The sequence below is a fragment of the Anomaloglossus baeobatrachus genome, chromosome 4, assembly GCF_048569485.1.
Source record: "Anomaloglossus baeobatrachus isolate aAnoBae1 chromosome 4, aAnoBae1.hap1, whole genome shotgun sequence".
Lineage (NCBI taxonomy): Eukaryota > Metazoa > Chordata > Amphibia > Anura > Aromobatidae > Anomaloglossus > Anomaloglossus baeobatrachus.
In genome coordinates, this window is record NC_134356.1 from 594772200 (window position 1) to 594790418 (window position 18219).

General features: G+C 47.5%; 1 protein-coding gene across 2 annotated transcripts in view; it reads right to left on the reverse strand.

Moving 5' to 3' along the window:
* Positions 1–18219, reverse strand: part of TGFA (transforming growth factor alpha) — a 96779-nt gene that overhangs the window by 8266 nt on the left and 70294 nt on the right. For both annotated transcript variants that reach the window (XR_012753071.1, XM_075346156.1), the window contains exons 3-5: positions 16655–16772; positions 6559–6708; positions 4346–4455 (exon numbers count right to left, since the gene is read on the reverse strand). Coding sequence is in view for 1 of the 2 variants with exons in the window: in XM_075346156.1 (XP_075202271.1) it covers positions 4346–4455; positions 6559–6708; positions 16655–16772 (378 nt within the window). In the remaining variant the exon portion in view is untranslated. The remainder of the gene's footprint in view (positions 1–4345; positions 4456–6558; positions 6709–16654; positions 16773–18219) is intronic.

Genomic DNA, 18219 nt, shown 5'->3' on the forward strand with positions numbered 1-18219 from the left:
GCTACATACAATGTTAAGGTACAATATCATGGGTTGGTAATTGGCTGAAAGAAAGTTTGCAAATAAAATTGTTCCCTATAATTGCCAATGTAAACTTGCCTCGATCAGCTGACAACTGGGAAATGCTTTTTTGTTGGCTTACTGGTTTGTTTATGCAGTCTAAAAAAATATCATTGCCACAGCACAACATCCCTCGGAATGTGTTGCCGGCAGTATACAAACTATATGGGGACCGATCATTATTACTAACAATTGTATCAACCTATGTGAATAGGCCTTAAAGACGACCTGTCACCAGGTTAAAAGTGCCCAGTTTTTTATACCATATTATTTCTGCTGCTCCACAGAATACGCCGCTTTTTGTCTTTTTTAAATCTGTCAATCGGTTCCAGAGATATGAGCCTTTTTATTTGCTTCATTTTTTATTTTTTTCTGGTCTTTACAAAAGGGGCGTGGCTCACGGGTAATAATACAGAGCAGCCTAAAGACACGCCCCCAGAGATTTCAGTGAGACACGCCCCCTTGGAAAGACCATGACATTTTTACAGTAAATGACAAGGCCCATATCTATGGAACTGTATGGCGGATTTGAAGAAAAAAAAAAGCTCATTTTGGGGAGCAGTGGGAATAAAATAAGAGCAAACTGGACACTTTTGGTCCGGTGACAGGTTCTCTTTAAATGAACGCTGATTAACTTTCATTATTACATCATTATTTTGGTGTTTGTTGCTCATACCACACACGTATTTATGAGCTTTGCCCAAATCTGGAATCAGCCAAATTTTGTACAGAATTTTGTACTGATGATGATGATAGCGATGAAGTATGTGATGAGCACAGTATTATAGGAGGCTGTTTGAGATCAGACTCTTGTGTCCCTTGGGTACTTTCTACTCCATGAATATCTAGGATGTCTTACTTAAGGTGGCTTTACACGCTACGAGATCGTTAAAGCGATCTTGTTGGGGTCACGGAATTTGTGACGCACATCCGGCCGCTTTAGCGATGTCGTTGTGTGTGACACCTTTGAGCGATTTTGCATCGTCGCAAAAACATTCAAAATCGCTCATCGGTGACATCACCCCTATTCTCAATTATCGGTGCTGCTGCAGTAACGATGTTGTTTGTCGTTCCTGCGACAGCACACATCGCTATGTGTGACGCCGCTGGAACGACAAACATCTCCATACCTGCGTCCACCGGAAAAGGAGGAAGGAAGGAGGTGGGTGGCATGTTCCGGCCGCACATCTCCTCCCCTCCTTTTCTATTGGGCGGCGATTCAGTGACGCTGCTGTGACGTCGTTGTGACGCTGAATGCACCGCCCCCTTAGAAAGGAGGGGGTTCGCCGGTCACAGCGACGTCGCTGCACAGGTATGTGCATGTGACGCTGCCGTAGCAATAGTGTTCGCTACGGCAGCGATCACCACATATCCTTACAACGACGGGGCGGGTGCTATCGCACTCGACATCGCTAGCAATTGCTAGCGATGTCGTAGCGTGTAAAGCGGCCCTTAGTTTATATGGTAAAGGTACATTTTAGAAGACATCCCTGAATATCTGATACTTTGTGAAATGGTCATCATTGCATAAAATAAAAGACTTCGATGAATGACTTTTTCTGTCTTTGCTCATTTTATAGAAAGTGGAAACAGGACGTTCTATAAGATGAAACTTGGAAACCAGAGGTTTTGGGTTTAGGGGTTGAAAAGGGCAGCTGAGACCATAAATCTGTGGCCTTCTGCCAGATGCAATTTAAAATCAGTGAGCGGCGGCGCTGAAAGGTTTCAGTATCCACAGTGTTGCTACGTTAAACTGTCGATGTGAAGACAACGCGGCCATTGTGCGGCTGAGTAAGCTGGGTACGTGCACAGAGTCACTTTGTCTCCTATGGAAACATGTGGAGGGATGGAAAGACTCCTCACCCTCGGAGGTTCTTGCTGTAAACTCAGAGTAGGGCCTGAGCATGTTTCCCCGCTCTTGACATCAGCCAAGTCACACCTGTTGTTTTCCAATGTTGAAGGAATGGATAAATGGAGGATTATTACATGGTTCTCAGGCCGGCCACCATGAAAGGCTCCTGAGTCAGAAGCACATCAAAGGCAATTCACAAAGCTGCAAATACTAATGTGGATGGTAGTAATAATAATAATGATAAAGCTTCATCATGAGGTGGGTATTATAATCCATATAAACCATGTAAGAATGTGCTTCCAATTTCCAAATGCTTGTAGGAAACCACAAAATCTGTCTAACAAGATGTTCACCTCAATCTTCTTGATTGTCAGTCCCTCCCTAACGCCGGACATAGGCATCAAAGATAATTAAAGGGGTGGGCCAGAATTAGAAGAACATGACTGCTGTCTACCAAGAATAGTGCCTAACCTGTCAACTGGCCGTGTGTGATATTGTAGCTCAACTCCAATATGGCTAAGCAGTAATACCAGACGCTACTCATGGGCAGATGAGAAGCTATATTTGGAAGACAAGAGCTATTTTTCGTAATCCTGAACTGCCCTTTTTATTTATATTAACCGCTTTGTATGATTATTCAAGTCTATACCTATTAGTGCTAGAGTTGAGCCAAAAGATTCCCACGACTCTGGTCCAGGTCCAACTTCGGTATTCTGTGGACATCAGATCAGAACCATGCGATCCTTCATCCAACCTGGCATTTTAGTGTCCCTACTGATTAGTAGGTCTGGCTTGATTTCATTGTTGTGGCACATGTACACATGCCATTGCTCCGAACCTACTTATCAGAAGAGGATGTCGGTAAATAGGGGAAGGATTGTAGGGTTCACGTCTGGGGCCGACAGATGAATAATTTGGACTAGAATCCTGCCAATATTTTTCCTCAAACTTAATAAGTACTTATTTATAAACTATTTAATTAATGGAAGTAGGAAAAATTGACCATTATTCGATAGATTGAAATGTTTTTGATGGTAATTCTAAAAAGGGGATTACATTTTACTTGTCTATTGGTCAGAGGTCTCTAACTCTTAGTAAGCAAATACAGTACAATAGATGTTATAGAGCCACTGAATTAAATGAATGAAAAAAGTCTAATAAAGATATGACCTATTGATTAGTTTATAGTCTTAAGGCTGGGGACACAAAAGCATATTTTATGCAAAGCGAGAGCATCGGATGCGATATGCTACAGACCCTCGGCTCCCGCTCTGCTGCAAGCATGAGCCAAGTTTCATTATCCTGTGATCGGATCTCAGCTGTGTAGGAGAGGGAGGGATATTAATCTCCTCCATTATCAGCTGATGTGATTATTGCACTGCACTCCGGTGTCATCTGAGTGCAGTGCGATGTTTCACTCGCACCCATAGAATGGGTGCGAGTGAATATGGATCGGTTTCCATTGTTTTCTCGGTCCGATTTAGGGCTGAGACAAAAAATCGCAGGTGGGAATGGTCCCGTAGAGAAACATGGATCCGAGTGGAATGCAATTTTTTTATCACATTCTACTCGGCCCGTTTTACTCACCGTGTATCCTAGCCCTATGGCCAATAATCAGTAAACGAGCGTTCATAGGTAGGCTCATTTCCAATTATTGGCTGATATAAACAGACCAGCAACTGCCCGATGAATGTGCAAAAACCTAATTCGTGAGGTGATAGGATTTTTATTTACGCATCATTATCAACTGCACAATATAAGGTATAAACAGTGGATTTGCTGCTGATAATATGTACGAGATATGGAGACAGAACAATATTAGCAATATCGGCTAATTAGCAATCACTCTGTCCCTTGGCCTGGAGAAACGAACGCTGATGAACTTGTACAGAGTCCATAGGTGCTCAATGGCCTGAAATTGGCCAGTATAAACAAGCTATTTATATTATGTGCCAGATATCTGATTTTGACCCTAGCCCTGGTATGGCATCCTTGATACTACCGGTTCACAACCATATTGGCAGATGCCAATAGCTAGGTAGACACAAGGTAGGGTCACTGGGAACAAAGCAATGTTATAGATGCCATCTAACACTTTAACCGCTCAATATTGGGCAGATCACAGGCATGCTGCGGCATCGAGGTCTGCATATAGATATTTGTGGTTGAGTATTATGTAAGAATTCTGGATACAGGCCAGAGATCACACATACTCCCTTCACACTCATCTCCTAAGCAGGTGTGATGTCCATTTACTTAAGCCTCCTTGTAATTAAGGCTCACTCATCTTCAGACTGGGTGTCGAATTTTTAATGACAATGACATCAGATTTGTAATTTGTACACTAACACTTATGACATTAGTTTAGTTAAGAAGCATAAAATCTTCATGGCCCTCCGCCTCCTTCTCACGTCATCCCTCGTGCATAGTTACCTGTCTCTGACTTGCAGCAGGAGGCTCCCCCTTTGAAGAGTCCATCTGGTTTCTCTTGCCGACACATCACTGATCGACACCACTCGCGGTGCTTTTTCCAGCTGCAACAACTGTAACATAAGAGAGCATTCTAAGTGTACAGGAGGGTGATTATTTTTTCTTCATTGCTCTTAGATGTAAATGGCATTTTTGTGGTCTTTGAGTCAGGGTCAAGATAAAATCAGTAAGGTTTTAAGGTCAAAGTTCTAAAAAACATGGCACTTCTGACGCTGGAGGTGTACAAGTAATGTCCTAACCCCCTAATCAATATTAAGAAAGTATTTAATTTATTGCATAATTATTCAAACAAAAATTGTCTAACTATCTGACCTTCTTCAGATTTATAAATTGTTTAAGACCATATTGAGAGAAGGAAACAATATAGCGCTGTGGAAAGGCAGAACTGTCGTAAGAGAAAGATGTCCTTCCCCTACTGAAGTTTTTCTTTTTTACAGCACTATATTGATTTCTTTCCTCCACAATGTCTTAATCAATCTATTAGTCTGAAGAAGGTCAGATGGTTAGACAGAAACGTGATTTTTTTTGGGTTGGATTGCTCTACAATATATGAAACACATAACTTGAAAATCATCTCTAAAAGCCGCTTTACACGCAACGACGTACCTAACGATATGTCGTCAGGGTCACAGAATTCGTGACACACATCCAGCATCGTTAGCGACGTCGTTGTGTGTGACACCTACGAACGAGTGCTAACGATCAGACATACTCACCTAATCGTTGATCGTTGACACGTCGTTCATTTTCAAAAGATCGTTGCTCGTTCTGGACGCAGGTTGTTCGTCGTTCCTGAGGCAGCACACATCGCTACGTGTGACACCATGGGAACGACGAACATCACCGTACCTGCGTCCTCCGGCAACGAGGTGGGCGTGACGTTAATGCAGCTGCTCTCCGCCCCTCCGCTTCTATTGGTGGCCCGCTGTTTGATGTCACTGTGACACCGCACAAACCTCCCCCTTAAAAAATAGGTTGTTCGCCGGCCACAGCGACATCGGTAAGAAGGTAAGTATGTGTGACGCTTCCTAACAAAATTGTTCGCCACGGGCAGCGATTTGCCCGTGACGCACAAATGACGGGGGCGGGTGCGATCGCTAGCGATGTCGCTGCGTGTAAAGCGGCCTTTAGTGCCAAATTCTTTCAAAACCACCTGCCAATTCTTTTATAAATATCCTACCTAACAAATGCTTTACAGTGTTTGGCACATAAACAGATCTTTAAAAAAAAGTGTTTTAGTCTGTTTTTTTAATATGCTTATTAACCTTTTGACTGGTCGATGGGGCATTTGTTTCCCCAGAGTAGTCACCCCGCTCAGCATGTTATCACACCCCTATGGGCATGATAACATAATTTGCAAGAGCCGCCTCTATGTAAATCTCATGCATGCGTGCAACTTTCTTTCTCACAGGTCATTGTGACAATGAAGCCGGGTGTACGCTTCCCAGCTTCAGAAGCTCACTGCACATGTAAGGAAGCAAAGAAGAAGTCTGATACCAACAGAGGTCAATACATATAACCTCACATCCCCAATAAGGTGCACAGGAGAAATTAATAAACAATAAGTAGAAAAAGTACTCCGGCACTCATACATGTCCCGGTAAGAAAACCAACGAGAAAAAAATTGTGTTCAATTTTTGTTTTTATTCTGTGTGATAATTATGACAAAGTCCGAAAAACAAGTCTGACGTTTCGGCCCCTGGCCTTTATCAAAGTCGGACTATCAGATGGACCAACAGAGAAGGTAAGAAATGGGGATTGGTTCACAAAAGAGTATCAGTCGAGCCTGCAATAGGTCAGTGAAGGTATATGTTTAATCCAACGGGGAGGAGTCGGGGATTCTAATGCCTTAATGTTCAATGGGTACTGGTGCCCAAGATGTCTGGGTAGGTAATCATCACATAGCAATAGTAATGGAAAATATCTTATTATAAATCCGTTATGCACAGGGAATTTGGGTAACAAGAATCCTATTAGTAAAGCAGCATGTGACAGCTGAAGGGAGAAATCAGTCCCAGGAAATGAGGAGGTCTTATGCCATGGTGTAAAGATTAGTGTCTTAGGGAATCCTGCCGGCAATATTTTTATGGTCACCTGAATGCAGAATTGTCTCAACAAGAAGATGTGCTTAAAGGAAAAGGAATTGTCCTACTTACTGCATTAATATACAGCCTGTAATAAGAAGACCTGTGCATATCACGGCTACTGCCACTAGTGCTGTGATGGTGTTCTTCTTCTGACTTGCAGCCACAACGGCCAGGAGGTCGGCGTGCTCACAGCGCTTGCCGGCAAAGCCTGGAAGACATCTGGAAGACAAAACAAGGAAGCAATGTCAGCCGTGATCTACCTGTCTTGTCTCTGAAATGTAAGCTTGTTTGCTATGCGACTCAGACTTTATTACATATCTTGCAGATTACATAAAGACTTTTGTGATCACATGTGGGTGCTCATTTCATTTATTTGACAATATTTTTAGATATCACCATTGGAAGTGCATACATAACACCTTCTCCACTGAATCATTTATTATTCTCTTTGAAGTTTTAAGAGCCACAGCCAACCACGTAAAACCGTCAATCAATGAAATGACGTAAAACTACGCATAACGTTATCAGAGCTGGTCTTTCCCAGTTATTCTATGAATGGCGAGGAAATCAAAGGTTATCTACTGATATCTAGAGGAGCGTAGATGAGGCAGCAGGTCTGAAGTCCACATTACCTGGAGCGACAAACTCAGATGACCTTGTCTCCTGCCCATATTTCATGAAGTTTGGTAGCAACAGGAAACTACAATGTAGCTGTGAAGATTTGACTAATCAATCACTATTGTACATGTCTACAGTATGTTTGCAAATATTTTTTTTTCTTTTCATCTATTTAAAACAATTTTATTAAAATTGTATATATATGTGGGAGTGAAGTGACCAGCCAGGGAGGCCTCTGGCTGTGTAGTCGTGGCAGCACTGCATTCAAGGCACCTCCCTGGCTTCATCACTTCTTTAATGTTGAGAGAGTGTGTGTCGGTATCTTCATCGGCCGATGCACAAAGAGTCTGCAGGCAAAAGTCCAGATGCAATAAAAACGACATTTATTCACAAAGATAAAACACTCCGGTCAGCAGATTCCGGCAATATTAGTGGAGCTGGGGACAACCTGCCCAAACGCACCCTCTGGTGGGGATATGCCCTAGATACTCTTCTTCTCCGGGCTCCCACTCTCCGGCCAAGCACACACTGGACCCACACCAGCGGAATAGACCCTGAGGTTGCGTCCACCTCCTGTTCTCCGGTGTCCCTTGATGGTACGCTCACACACACACTTGCCGCCGCAGATGCTCACTGTCTGCTGTCCCGGATCCTCTCTCCCACACACAAACAGACTTAGCCTAGATATCCGGCCGACTCCTCCTCCCCGGTGGCAACAGCCGTCCCACCCGGCCACTAGGGGGTGCCCTAACACATCACATAAAAATATAAAACACTTTTAATAACAACTTTTCCGGGACTATCAGTAGGGGTTATGGCCACCCACTACATGCCTCCCCTCTTAAAATCCGAGCCTCCCGGCAAGGCTCTAAACGTTAAACATTTTAACACATAAAAACCTTTTGGGTCAGTCCTCAACAGCGGCACCAGTTCAGCGGCGCTCCCGGTCTTTAGGGGCGCTTAATGGCGCAGCAGCGCTCCCGGTCTCTGGATAGCGCCCGGAGGCTCAACAGCGCTCCCGGTCTTAGATGGGCGCCCGGAGGCTTCAATAGCGCTCCCGGTCTTTGCTGAAGGTGCCCGGAGGCTTCAAGAGCGCTCCCGGTCTTTGCTGGAGGGCAACAGGCCCGTAAAACTTTTCAACAACAAGGGAACTTTCTGCCGGTCTGGAACAACACCGGTCTTTGAAGGTGCTGAAGTCAACAACTTACTCTGGGGGCCAGGCTCTCTTCCATTCCTCCGCTTGAGCCTGGATATAGGCCCCCAGAGATTGTCCCGGCTGGCGGCGGATTCGCCTGAAAGACACAGGGGCGAAAGGCGGCTCCACCGGCACAGCTGCTGCAGCTCCTCTTGGGGGTGATGGCGTCTCTGCCCGAGATGGCGGTGGTGCGTCCAGCATGATGACCGGCTTGTTTGTAACATTTTGCGTTACCGCTACCACGGTTGGAACCTTCTCCGGGTCAGGGGCCGATGCAGTCACTGTTTCCGGGACAGCAGCCATGATGCGCCGGGGTTGAGAGGGCGCGGGCGGTCTGGCATGGCTCCGGCGCCGCTCTTGCTGCTCCTCCCACTCAATCTCCTCCTGCCACTGCTCCGCTTCCCGGGTGGTTGGCATGCGGGAGACACAAACAGCAAACAGGCCGCGGCTACCTGCGTCCGGCAGGAACTGGACTTTCTCGCCCGGCCACAAAGTATGGAGTCGCTTGGGCAGTCCTTCCACGTCGAGATGAACTCTATTATAAAAGTAATCATCCCCGGTCTCGACTTCTCGGATGAATCCATATCCGTCCTGCTGGTTGAACTTAACAACCACCCCGGTCACAAACTGCTGTGCCAGCTCCTCGCCACCAGAACCGGACAGCATTTCCCGGACGATGGTCTCGGCCAGGAGACGTTCCTGGACGGGGTCAGGCTTCGGGGTCGGGACACTGAGGCGCGACTCCGCAGGCGGGGCGATGACTGGATCCCAGAAGAAGCCCAGGTGATCTTTCTCCAAGCGCTCAACGAACTCCTCAGCCGGCTCCGGCACAAATGGGGAAGCGGCGGCGTTAAGCTGCGGGGTCTCCCATGGGAAGACTGCAACCCCCGGACGGTTTGGCATGGGTGGGGTGGCATAGGTCGCCTTCACCTCTGTGATGGTGCTCCCGGTTTGAGCATCCCATGAGGTCTTCCAGGAAACTTTGTCCGGCCTGGTGGAACCTCCCGGTCCAATGGGAAGGTCCGCCAACGCGGCCTCACTAGCAGGGGCGAACCGGGGTCGACCTCGACCGAGGCTGATTAGGGCCATAGTCGTTGCCAACTCCACGGGTTGCCCAAAGGTCTCCATCTCGGTCTCCGACAGTATCGCTGGTAATGGCGGTGATGTCGACGCTGAGACTGGGAAGAGTGGAGGCGGGTCTTCGTTTCCCGCTCTTAAACGGACTCCACCCCCAGCCTCACGCATCATCTTGACTCCTCCGCTGAGGTACTTCTTTTTCTTCTTCAATGCCCTGGAGCTGGCGCCTCCCCTCTTTGGGCGGAGTACTCCGTACTTTCTCTTCGGCGCCGGCCAGCCCCAGGCTCTTCTTTTGGCGCCAATTCTTCGCGCCTTTTCTTCCTTACAGATAACGGCCTCCTTGCCGCCATCTTGTACCCGGTCCAACGCTACGGGTACTGTGTTTTCTTCCCACCATGGGACTGGAAACCTTGCATCATGGTCCGGGTCCTGTGTTCCAGGCACGACCTGATCTCCAGCTTTTTGGGTTCCTGGCAGGGGAATCGTATCCTGCCGACTACGCCACATGAAGTGACCAGCCAGGGAGGCCTCTGGCTGTGTAGTCGTGGCAGCACTGCATTCAAGGCACCTCCCTGGCTTCATCACTTCTTTAATGTTGAGAGAGTGTGTGTCGGTATCTTCATCGGCCGATGCACAAAGAGTCTGCAGGCAAAAGTCCAGATGCAATAAAAACGACATTTATTCACAAAGATAAAACACTCCGGTCAGCAGATTCCGGCAATATTAGTGGAGCTGGGGACAACCTGCCCAAACGCACCCTCTGGTGGGGATATGCCCTAGATACTCTTCTTCTCCGGGCTCCCACTCTCCGGCCAAGCACACACTGGACCCACACCAGCGGAATAGACCCTGAGGTTGCGTCCACCTCCTGTTCTCCGGTGTCCCTTGATGGTACGCTCACACACACACTTGCCGCCGCAGATGCTCACTGTCTGCTGTCCCGGATCCTCTCTCCCACACACAAACAGACTTAGCCTAGATATCCGGCCGACTCCTCCTCCCCGGTGGCAACAGCCGTCCCACCCGGCCACTAGGGGGTGCCCTAACACATCACATAAAAATATAAAACACTTTTAATAACAACTTTTCCGGGACTATCAGTAGGGGTTATGGCCACCCACTACAGGAGCAAACTACAAACAATCCCATGGCGTTTGATGTTACTTTGCCTTATTTGTCCCCTTTCTACTAATTGCAGACAATAGAGGGAGTAAAGTAATACATTAATATATGGATGCAAAATCAAACCACAGTTTGCTTGTAGTCTGTTACCATAAAGTCACATAGGTCTGGATTATAGCTTTCTACACATGCCAGGAGGATCAATTTAATCAGGACTATATTCAAAATTGCTTCAATTTTCATTTTACATGCAAACCTATATACAATTTACATTTATTGGACAGTATTACTTTACATTTTACATTAAATCTGGCTGTGTATGGACTGTATATGTTATCAAAAATCCAAAAACATTAATATTATTCAATTTTGTGAATGATATCATGGGCATCTAAAAAGCTCTTGAATGCTTAAAAACATGGGGTCGAAGTTCAGTCAACTCACAGCATGTTACATCACTTTCTGACTCCAGCCTATCTATCTACTCAGTGCACACTACTGACGATTAGAGATGAGCGAACCCAAGGTTCGGTGTTTGTACCAAACACGGATTTTACAAAAAAGCAGAGTTCCGTGCTTTATGTATTCAAACCACTCGCGTAAGCATTGTTGTGCTCACATACACTCGGTGCTCGGCCCAGTGCGAGCCGCTTGCAGTGTTTGATCGGCGCGCACTGGGAGTAACAACAGCGTGATCAGATGTGGTGTGCACCAAAAAGTAAGAAAATGGAAAAAACCCCGTCCACCTGCCTCCGGAAGTGATCTGTTTATGGCTGGCGCATGTTGGTGGTGACCCGAACTGCCCAATCAGTGACTTCCATTGGAGTTCAGGTCAAATCAAAGTCCAAAATCAAACTTTATATAACGACTGGCTGAATCGTGCGAACTTGAGCTTCCACGGGTCCGCTCATCTCTACTGACGCCTAAAAATCAATTAATTCACTCCATATGTGGATGCTCCCAGATTCAAGATCAGGCTAATGACTGCCCTTGCAAGTTATGGTGTATATATATATATATATATATATATATATATGTGTGTGTGTGTGACGCCCCTGGACTATTCAGGTCGTCACAGGGTACTGTACAAACTGCCCTCCCCGTGCAGTATTCAACCCCCCATGGTTCTGGGTCCCCGTCTTGCAGTACTGCCTCCATCAGCATTCACAAATCCTAGATACACTTTGCACCACACCTGTCAGGCACACCAGTGGACTGCTTAAGCAGGAATAGGGCCGCCCACCTAAGGATCAGGCAGGGAGGTGGGAGGTGTCGTTAGTTGAGTGGTAGCTCTTGAGCTGAGAGGAGCTCTGAGGAAGCTGGGAGTTGGAGCTCCCAGGGGAGAAGTAAACTAGGTCGCAGACAGTGGTCTGGATCAAGAGGAGCCGGACCCCCGGTCGCAGGGGATTGAGGCCAGGTGCCTGGAACCCGTCAAGGAGGATGGTCAGCAGCTTGATCCTATCACTGGTCCGGAACAGAAGGCACGTCGGGGTACACGAACCCTAGGTCGGGGAAAAGCTTCAGGCGACCCGGCAATTAACCTGCGGAGGACAGAGCCTTTATGGACTGTTCCCACCAAGCTCAGAGATCGGGGGCACTAGCGCAACGAGGGGGATAGGGCTTTCCTAGCAAGCGGTCCACTGAAATCCCAAGCGTGATCTCCTGAGAGCAGGCTCCTTCACTTAGCCATAGTGGGGAGCGGGGCTGGACAGCTCCAAGCTACCGGGCCACAACGGACAATCTAAACTTTTGTGCCAGGAGGCAGGTTACAGACCACTAGGCAGTGCTGCAGGGGACGGGACCCGGACGAGCTCCCCTCGAGAGGCAACGGCAGTCAGAGACTTGGCTTACCCTGTTGTCAGCGTCTGCTTCATTGCTGAGTGAGTACCCGACTGACCCGTGCACTGCAACCCCACATCTCCATCCAGAGTCCCAGGGCCTACCCCTACCCGTGGAGGGTAACATCATCTAGCTGCACCACTCCATCACCCCGGGCACTCCCAACGGCAGCGGTGGTACTCCCAATTACCGTACACCACGGGTGGCGTCACAAACTATATCAATTCCCCTGTAAATACCCCCTTCCATTCGAGTGTGGCCCCTAGCCCTCGGGTCTGGAGACCCTCGAGTCACGAGTAATCACCACCCCCGGATCCGAGCGGTTCGATCTGTTGCAGGGGTGGCACATATATATATATATATATATGCAAATATTAAAAAAAATAAAATAATACTAATACTAATTAAGTACTGTAAATGTATTGCATGACTTTTTTTGCACTGACTAAAGCTGCAATCATAGTTCTACTGCTTGTAATCGGAAACAGTCAGCAATCTCGTCAACTAACACCTCCCTAGCAATTTAGCTGAGATCCTAAAGTACAATGCAGTGGGGCAGAGGTAGAGTCAGGAGGTCAAATAAGGCGTGGGCTACCGTAAAGGGGACAAAGTTGACAAGTGTAGCTTACATTACCCACATTGTGCAGAGACCTTCTAGGGTTTGTTTGGGGATTATAAATTAAAGAATGAGATAAACTGCAATTCTTGGCAGTGGTCTTTGCCGTACAGGGCTGAAGTTTTCTGCCCTGTATATTGCTTATATCTGGTTGCTGTTGGAACAGATTTCAGCTGGTCAGTGGGGTAATGGGTGTAAGATTCCGATGCCTATTCTGAGGACGGAGTGGGGTTTCACTCCGAAACGCGTTAATAAATCAACTTTTCATGGACTGGACCCTCGGTTTATACGCAGCAGCACAGATGGATCTACGCTTTTCCAAGATACTGGGTGTCAGTGTCGCGGGCGGAGGAGGGGACGCCGCGCTCTCCCACTGCTCGGGTCCGGCTACCGCGGCTGCTGCGGCCTGCTGCTGCTCGGTGGCTCGAGCGATGGGCCGGATCCCGGGGACTCGAGCGGCGCTCCTCACCCGTGAGTGAAAGGGGATTGGGTTTTGGGATAGTTTATTGTCCGTGACGCCACCCACGGCTGTGGTGATTGAGTGGACACCACCGCTGCTCTGTTTGGGGAGCCTGGGAGTGATGGTATGGAGCAGCCAGTTGTTGATTTTCCCCTCCGTGGGTAGGGGTCTTGGTGCTCCCGGGGCCCAGTGATGGGGTTGGTATGGTGGACAGGCGGGTATGGGGCCTGTGGAGGTGCAGGGGCGCAGGGGCAGCGCTGTGCCGCACAGCACGGAGGTACTCACTCAGCCAGTAAACACGACACAGTTCTCGGTAAACAAACGGCTGGTTGGACGGGTCCCTCGGACGGTTACGGTGCTGCGGTTCCCTGCAGTTAGCGGTGACGGTCTCTTCCCTGCACCTATGTAAAGTCTCTTGGTAGCGATGGGTCCCCACCGGTTACCCACTCCTCGGCTTCAATCTGGGCCGAAGGAGCCCTACTTTGCCCGCAGGCGCTGGCCCTGGGAAACTGGTGCCCTGGCGGTGGCGGTGTCTCCCCTTCACGGTCGGGCTGTTGCCTTCAATCGGGACTTGGTTGTTAGGAGACAGAGGTCCCCTTCACTGACGGATTTAGCAAATTATGGCGATTCCTAGCCTTGCCGGGATCCGAAAGGCCCCTGCCCTGGTGCTGACTGTTCTTCGTATACTGCTCCAGTACCGCCGGGTCACCACCCGTCCGCGGTCCTTCCAGCAACCTCCAAACAGTCCCCCTGCAGACTATCACCGCCATCTGCTGACCTTGCTGTCACAGTCCGGGGCACACACCCGGACCAGCTTCAGGCTTTACTACTGTTTCTTTTCACTTCTTTACTCCTCTTACAAGCTCCTCTCCTTTGCTCCACTACCACTTCACTTCCTTCTACTTTCACTTCCTTAACTGAACTGCCTGGTTCTTCCCGCCTCCAGGGCTGTGAACTCCTCGGTGGGCGGAGCCAACTGCCTGGCCCACCCCCTGGTGTGGACATCAGCCCCTGGAGGAAGGCAACAAGGATTTTGGGTTAGCTTGGTGTACCTGCAGGGAATGTGGGGTGCGTGTGGTGTTGTGACCTGTGACCCCTGGCTTGCCCAGGGCGTCACATCAGAATCACACAGATCTCATATTGATGACCGATCCTATAGATAGGGCATCATCAATTGTTAGTTCCCTGATAGCCCCTTTAATCCAGGCAAATTGTGAGCATAGCTCTGGATGTAAGGGGTACTTCACACACAGCGAGATCGCTACTGAGATCGCTGCTGAGTCACGTTTTTTGTGACCTCATTAGCGATCTCGCTGTGTGTGACACTGAGCAGCGATCTGGCCCCCGCTGTGAGATCGCTGCTCGTTACACACAGTGCTGGTTCGTTTTTTTTATTGTTGCTCTCCCGCTGATAAGCACACATCGCTGTGTGTGACAGCGAGAGAGCAACAATCCTGAATGTGCAGGGAGCAGGAGCCGGCGTCTGACAGCCTGCAGTAAGCTGTAACCAAGGTAAACATCGGGTAACCAAGGTGGTTACCCGATATTTACCTTCGTTACCAGCCTCCGCAGCTCTCACGCTGCCAGTGCCGGCTCCTGCTCCCTGCACACGCTAAGTTAAGCGGTGTGAGCTGGTAACTAAGGTAAACATCGGGTAACCATACCCGATGTTTACCTTAGTTACCAGTGTCCGCAGCTTCCAGACGTCGGCTCCTTGCAAGCGCAGCGTCGCTTGCACGTCGCTGCTGGCTGGGGGCTGGTCACTGGTCGCTGGTGAGATCTGCCTGTTTGACAGCTCACCAGCGACCATGTAGCGATGCAGCAGCGATCCTGACCAGGTCAGATCGCTGGTCGGATCGCTGCTGCATCGCTAAAGTGTGAAGGTACCCTAACACACGATCAGTAAATAGATATATCAGTAAAATCAACTTTTTGTAGATATGCTCTCTATATAAACTGGAAAAATGTGTAGAAACATGAACATACCCTCCTTACTGCTCACCATGAAACAAGGTCAAGTAGACACTATTCAATCCATTGACAAATTTCTAAAATTTAGATTTGCCTTGGTTGCACATACCTCTTTATAATACAGTGATATTTTCCGTGCAGAACAACATACAGTACAGACCAAAGGTTTGGACACATCTCCTCATTCAAAGAGTTTTCTTTATTTTCATGACTCTAAAAATTGTAGATTCACATTGAAGGCATCAAAACTATGAATTAAAACATGTGGAATGAAAAACTTAAAAAAATGTGAAACAACTGAAAATATGTCTTATATTCTAGGTTCTTCAAAGCAGCCACCTTTTGCTTTCATTACTACTTTGCACACTCTTGGCATTCTCTAAGCTTCAAGAGGTAGTCACCGGAAATGGTTTTCCAACAGTCTTGAAGGAGTTCCCAGAGATACTTAACACTTGTTGGCCCTTTTGCCTTCACTCTGCGGTCAAGCTCACACCAAACCATCTCGATTGGGTTCAGGTCTGGTGACTGTGGAGACCAGGTCATCTGGCGTAGCACCCCATCACTCTCCTTCTTAGTCAAATAGCCCTTACACAGCCTGGAGGTGTGTTTGGGGTCATTGTCCTGTTGAAAAATAAATGCTGGTCCAACTAAACGCAAACCGGAAGGAATAGCATGCCGCAGCAAGATGCTGTGGTAGGCATGCTGGTTCTGTATGCCTTCAATTTTGAATAAATCCCCAACAGTGTCACCAGCAAAGCACCCCCACACCGTCACACCTCCTCCTCCATGCTTCGCGGTGAGAACCAGCCATGTAGAGTCCATCCATTCACTACAAAGACATGGTGGTTGGATCCAAAGATCTCAAATTTGGACTCATCAGACCAAAGCACAGATTTCCACTGGTCTAATGTCCATTCCTTGTGTTCTTTATCCCAAACAAGTCTCTTCTGCTTGTTGCCTGTCCTTAGCAGTGGTTTCCTAGCAGCTATTTTACCATGAAGGCCTGCTGCACAAAGTCTCCTCTTAATAGTTGTTCTAGAGATGAGACGCTGTGTCCAAACTTTTGGTCTGTACTGTAAATAATTAATTTTATAAAGTTTTGCTAAGATGAGAAAAAATCTCCATGATAAACTTCTGTGAAAACATCAACTCAAGTCTGTAACTAACTTCCTTGGCACTGAGGTTCCCAATGTAAATATTCCTCAATAAATCCAACACACCCTTCATACAAGGCAGCAATCATATAACCCAGTGGATGAGAACTTACACACAGGCTGGCTCCTCTTCTTGCACTAGATACCTACAAGTTCCATGGAAGCAGAAATTAGTGTGGGCATCTGGGCAATCCAGAAAGTGAGATCTCACAGCAGCTGCGACTGGAGGGTCTGCAAAAGAGAAAAGCGCATGATAATGAAGCGATATAGATACACTGTACATACAGTAATGTTAGATCTTCAAGGGTATGTGCCCAGGATCAGAATAAGCTGCATCCAAGATACACCGTGTCGTTCTTTTGTGGTGATGCAAGTGTTGTCTGCAGGAGAAAGCAGCGTCTGGGCCCACGATCAGGGTTCTGGGCGCAGTGGATTTTCACTCACGTCTCCGCAAGCATAAATTAACATGTTGCAGCTTGGAAAGCTACTCCATCAGTTTACGCTGCGGAAAAGAGAAGCTCAGTGGGCATGGGATTTCTATTAAAGGGAACCTGTCATCAGATTTGGCAACTATTAGCTGTGGCCACTACCAGTGAGCTCGTATATACAGCTTTCCAGAATACTGTATATAAGAGCCCAGGCGGCTCTGTGGAACTTAAAAAACACTTTTATTATAGTCTCCTAGGGGCGGTCCAGTGCAATGGGTGTCACTGCTCTCCAGTCCAGAACCTCCTCTCTCCAGTCCGGCGCCTCCTCTCTGCAGGGATTGCGTTCTCCTTCTTCTGAGGCCCGTGTGCATGATGTGACCTACGTCATCAACAGAGGCCTCCATTGCACTCCTACGCAGGCACACTTTGATCTGCCCTGCTCAAAGCAGATTAAAGTATTGTAGTGTGCATGCGCAGGCAGTTTTTAACCTTTCCTAGTTTGATCTGTTTTGAGCATGGCAGAGCAGGGCAGATCAAAGTGCGCCTGCGCAAGACCGCAATGTCGGCCTGGGTAGAGAGGAGGTGCCAGACCGGAGAGCAGCAACACCCATCGGACCAGACCACACCCTAGGTGAGTATAATAAAATAGTTTTTTATGTTATACAGAGTGGCCTGGGCTCTTATATACAGTATTCTGGAATGCTGTATATAAGATTTTACTGGTGATGGCCATAGCTTACAGTCGCCAAATCTGGTGACAGGTTCCCTTTAATCCCCTCCACTGTGCTTGTACTGTTCAAAACGCTGCAAACACTGATCATGGACACATGTCCCAACAGATTGTGTTGTTGCTACATGTATCATATACAGGTTATTTTCAATGTTCCTACAGGTTTCTATATATAGTATGGAAATTTTAGACATACTTTAATGTGCTTTATATTTTATGGTACTGAACTCATCACATCATGCGCACAATCACTACTCCTTCGTATTATCATAGTCTCTCTTAAAGCTCCATACACATTAGACTAATGTCGATCAAACCCACCCATAATGTTCGGTTCTGCACAAAGTCTAATGTCTATGGGGGTAAATTACAATATTATTGCAAAAAGTGAAGTTTTTTTATTTTATTCCAATTGGGCACCACAGAAATTATCCAACGTTTTGACCTATTGGAGGTCTTTCTCAAGGATATCTGTGTCAAGAGAGCCATAGAGTAGGTTCCCTTGACACAGATATGGATC